The sequence below is a fragment of the Cordyceps javanica genome, chromosome 1, assembly GCF_051103115.1.
Source record: "Cordyceps javanica chromosome 1, complete sequence".
Taxonomy (NCBI): Eukaryota; Fungi; Ascomycota; class Sordariomycetes; order Hypocreales; family Cordycipitaceae; genus Cordyceps; species Cordyceps javanica.
In genome coordinates this window covers 1,768,543-1,773,225 of record NC_139295.1, presented here as the reverse complement: position 1 = coordinate 1,773,225, position 4,683 = coordinate 1,768,543, and the positions used below count along the sequence as shown (strand labels likewise).

At 50.7% G+C, this 4,683-nt stretch overlaps 2 protein-coding genes across 2 annotated transcripts; both read right to left on the bottom strand.

The window, feature by feature from the left end:
* Positions 1 to 820: 820 nt before the first annotated feature.
* Positions 821 to 3,403, bottom strand: V2A60_000558 (anaphase promoting complex subunit 2; the record flags this gene model as incomplete). Its single annotated transcript, XM_083251927.1, has 1 exon — positions 821 to 3,403. The coding sequence occupies one exon, from the start codon at positions 3,401 to 3,403 to the stop codon at positions 821 to 823; it is 2,583 nt and encodes an 860-aa protein (XP_083108053.1).
* Positions 3,404 to 3,953: 550 nt separating this feature from the next.
* On the bottom strand, positions 3,954 to 4,403 carry V2A60_000557 (RlpA-like double-psi beta-barrel-protein domain-containing protein-containing protein; the record flags this gene model as incomplete). Its single annotated transcript, XM_083251926.1, has 1 exon — positions 3,954 to 4,403. The coding sequence occupies one exon, from the start codon at positions 4,401 to 4,403 to the stop codon at positions 3,954 to 3,956; it is 450 nt and encodes a 149-aa protein (XP_083108052.1).
* Between the last annotated feature and the right edge of the window lie 280 nt (positions 4,404 to 4,683).

Genomic DNA, 4,683 nt, shown 5'->3' with positions numbered 1-4,683 from the left:
TCCCTCTCGGAACGTAACAGTGCCTAGCATCATATTGATGCCAGGCCGCGGTCATACAAGTTCAACCTTTCGCTATCGAAGGCGTATTCATTCTTCTCCAGAACATGTAACGTGCATTAATTGGTATGTGAAAGTAACTTGTGCCCGTATAATATCTGGATTTGTCGACGTCAAACGGCTAATTAGAACAACTCTATTACCTAGGTAGGATCCCGCCGCGTTACACTGGAGACCTCGGCGGATGCACCGTGTCGCACGCTGGTAGCCCGGTGCCGTAACAGGCAATGAAGTAAAACAGGAAACAAATCACACGCACCAAACAGTATGGACTTTTATACGTACCACATCGAAGGTCCACGACAGTTAGAGTCGTACCTTGTGCCACCAACGACTCGCTCTTTCTGGGTATAAACTTTGCCATGATCCATTATTCTCGACCAAGGATTCGAGTCAGCATTGCTGTCAGTCCTTTAATCGACGATTCCGCAACAAAATCTCATGTAATTTTCACCTGCATCTTTTCCCGAGCTAAAGCAAGGCAAAGCGACGAATGCCAAGCCCAAAGCCATCCGCGTTTCAGGCAAAGGATCCTTCTTGTGCACCCAATCACTCCGAGATGGCTTCTCGTACCATCAATGTGCATTTCACACAAATTGTGCCGTAATATTCGCGGCTGATGTCGCGCAGCGCATCACCATCCCATGTTGTACCGCGAGCATCATTGGCAAAGGGGTTCACTCTCGGCCTCGCGTCATGGAGAAGCATGAGGTGAATGAACGGTCGATGTAACTTATTTCTCCTCGCTGGCTAGATGCCTTCCTCACTTTTTGAGTAACCGATATTTGCCACCAGACAGTTCCAACTCTCCAGCCGCAATTTTTTCGCCGAGGAACTCTTGTAATTCTTCATTGCTCCAGTGGCATCCGTCCGCGATGAGCATCTTCATCATCATGGCTATTTGGCTGAGTGGCATAGCTGGTGCCGAATTCGTGAGCATTCCAAGAATGAACTGCCAATAAATAGTACGTCGTTCTGCTTCCTTCGGATCAATGGGCTTCATTTTCTTTGGTGTTGCGCTGCCGGGAGCCTCTGCATACGCGTCGATTGATAAATCATCATGAGCTTCACCTCGGTCTTGATTCGAATCCAAGCGCTCCATTACCATATAAGTCTGATTTCCAACGTCTTTCAGAATCTTCTTCATTACCCAGAACCGTAGCGCCAGTTCTAGCGTGTCCTCATCGATCATTAAGCTCTGCCAAATCTCCTCGAATGTGCGCTGCTGTGCGCCTGTGTCGCTCTGTGTGCCACCGTTCTGAAATTCATAAATGACTGCAGCTTCGTATGTCTTGCATTCGACCTCAACGGTACGATCCTCAAGTTCCAGGGTTACTGTCGCCGTGCCGAGGTTATCCAGCCACCCAAGCTTGCGAGATGATTTGAGCTGCTCGAAGCCAGCTTCGTATTGTGCTTGAACCTCTGCGACAGGCCCAGGAACCTTGAAAGTCTCTTTCGCCAGACTAGGCCAGAAGAGGCGTGATAATATCCTCGAGTGGTAGGAGATAGCCGGAGCTCCGGATTGATGCGCACTACGTATTTTTCGTCGCAGCACGGCGTCGACGCGCCGGGAGTCTTGAATATCCTTGACCATAACGTCGCAGTTCTGCAGCGCGTGTTCACCGAAACTCTTCTTCAAAAGCCCTAGAACTTTGATTTCCTGTTGGAAGCCAGGTTGTTTCGATAAAAGCCGCTCTGCTATTATATGCTGGAATTCTTTGATGAAGATGTCTTGTGAGCCGAGCGCACTGATCAAAGTGCCAACAACGTCCTCGTTCTTTGGACGTTTGTAATTGACACCTGCGTCGACGGGGTCCGGAACCCAGTTCATATCGTCCCAATCAAGATCCTCTTCATCAATTGCTGTTCGTTGTAGTTGTGATGCCTCGTTGATTATAACGGCTAGCTCGACAAGTTTCGTTTCAGCTTCATCAGCGTCGTCACCTTTCGGATTTGCGAGAAGGCCCGTAACCACGATTCGTATCGCATCATCCCTTTGACAAAGATAAAGCTGTAGGGCGTGCACTACTCGATCAAGCAACACTTTCGAGTGATCCAGTGCGTGGAATGTTCGAATCATGGAAATGTACGTTTGTAGGATTTCCAGAGTAGATCGACCTGGGTGTAATAGTCGATGCTGCAAGGCAGCTGAAAAAGTATCTGTCAGTGCTAGGCGCCGCTGGGGCGTAGTGACAGAATATCCCAGGTCATCAAGCCCGCCCCTTGTCTCTGGCCAGTGCAATACAATGTCAAAAAGCTCGTGTATTCGCATTGTTGCTAGACGACCTATGGCAATGCCACGCCACTGCTCAACGTCAGCCCATTTCACCTGGCCTCCTAGGCGGCTGAAGACCTCCACAGCCAGTCGACCATATTGGTTCTCCACCCAGTCACAGAGATGCGCCATGCATCCGGGCAAAACTGATCCCGAATCACGGTCTTTGACTTCTGGTGCATCCCATACTCTGGCGTAGGCTGTCTCGATGAATTCACGCATGCAATTATCCATCAACTCCGCAAAGAGCACCTGAAAATTGTCTCCCGCTAGCCCAACCTTTTGCAGGGACTCAAGGAGACTCAGCAACTCTTCTCGGGCGCTCGATGCGTCGGGATCCTCAAGAGTATGCTTTCCGTCAAACCGCTGGCTAGTACTTAGAATCGTGCGAAGCAGTCGTCTGAGTGCAGGATTCAAAGCATCGATTAAACCCTGCGTCCACGAGTTGCCGATGACTGCATGCAAGTCTCGTCTGAATGTGCTGGTTGCCGACTCCGAAGCAGCTTCGTCAGGGATACCTCTCACGACGAGTAGTAGGCCATTGAGATACTGCCGATGGGCAGCCGCTAGTGTGTTTACTGTGCTGGTGACAACCCGCGACGTATCGGCAAGGCCTGCACAAGCAGCGAGTAACGGCAAGACATGGTGAACGAAGTGCTGCCGAACTTGCCGGGCATGCCATAACAGAATGTCCTCGGTGTGAGTTGCGCGGGGGGCATGATTGGCGGGGTCCAGCACGATTGGCAGTGCCTCATAGAAAGCCGAGTCGCCGTCCTGCGATTGTGGCGGCAACGTGCCAAACGAATCCTCAGCAGCAACGGATGAGGGAAGATGAATACGTGACGTGACCAGATGCCAGGCTCTGTCCCATTTCACCTGGTCCGACAGCCCGCTATCGTTGCCTGCCGAACGCCTGCCGCGCGCCGACGCGTTAACTGCAGCTGGTGGTGGCCCGCCAAACGGTTCGCCAGGTTCCGGGGAGGTGAGAAGTGGTGTGGGCTGTGATAAGTCGGTTTGAAAAACAGCCCTGAAGATTTTTTGCCGCTGCGCGCGCACTGTCAAGGTTGACATGGTGCGCTCGAGTAGGGCGTTGATGGAAGACTCGTCATCCGACGTTTGTTGTTGACAGGCTGATGTCGCGGGTGCACGTGAAGCGGTGGGGGTACTGCTTCTCTAGCTCGCATCATCGCCAACATCAGTTGATCACTTTCATACCAAGTATCACGTCTTGATGCGTCGCTTCATTTCCAACCAGCTTGTGTGAATAATTTTGGAACCGCTAATTTATTCCAATCGCGCATTTGATTATGTCTCCCCTGCTTGCGAATACTCAAGTTCATGTCTTCTTCTGCAGGCGGTTCTGGAATCAGTGGGATTTTCTCCTGAAACGTTCGCGAAGCGTTGTGTCGACGATGGTGGAATGCAATAAGAGTCGTGATAGTTCAAATGTACGATACTTTATATTCTTGATTGGCGAGGATGAACCTTGCTTGTGGCAGGCCAATAAGCAAAAGTTCCACCCAGCGGCATCTTCTCAACATGCCAATACGCTTATTGGAGTATATACATCATGTCCAACTATCGTCATTACAGAGCCTGGTCTCGAATTCCAAGTTGCCATCTAGCTAATAGTCCACTTGATGCCACGACGGAGGGTACCGTCACCGTCCTTGCCGCCAAAAGCCTTCCAGTCGTCTAGGCACATGTCAATCGACTGTTCGTTGCTGGTGTTCTCGTCAGCGACAACAGCCTTGCGTGTAACACCTTTGTAGGTCATGGTGATTGTCTTGGCGCAAAGCTTGTTGTCCTGGGCCTGGCCGAACTTGTCGAAAACATGGGAAGGAACAGCGACGAGGGGCATGTTGGATGGAACCTTTCCCTTGAAGTAGGTGCTTAGACCACAAGCCCCCGAGTCATAGAAAATCTTGCGACAACGCGAGGCATCGCCAAACTGGAATATGGAGCCATCGCTGGTACCGGAGGTGATGCCACGCTTTTCGATATCCTCAGCAGGAGCGGCAGAAACGCCCAGAGCGAGGCAGGCGGCCACGAAAGAGAGAGACAGACGCATTTTCTCAAGGATGAATTGATAAAGCTATGCGATGATTTTGGCTGATTGCATGTGGCTGTAGAACAGAATATATCTCCGTCGCCAAGAGGCCGTGGCAGCATCAGTACTTATAGTTGCATCCTGTACTACAGAAAATACTCACTCATACATCTTGGGCGAGAAAAGCGTTGCCACGATCGATACTAAAATCTCACATACCTACAATGGCCTTGTACCTCGTATGGCCAAAATGATGAATTGACGGCAATCCCGGTCATACGTTGGACAGATGCCTATGCGC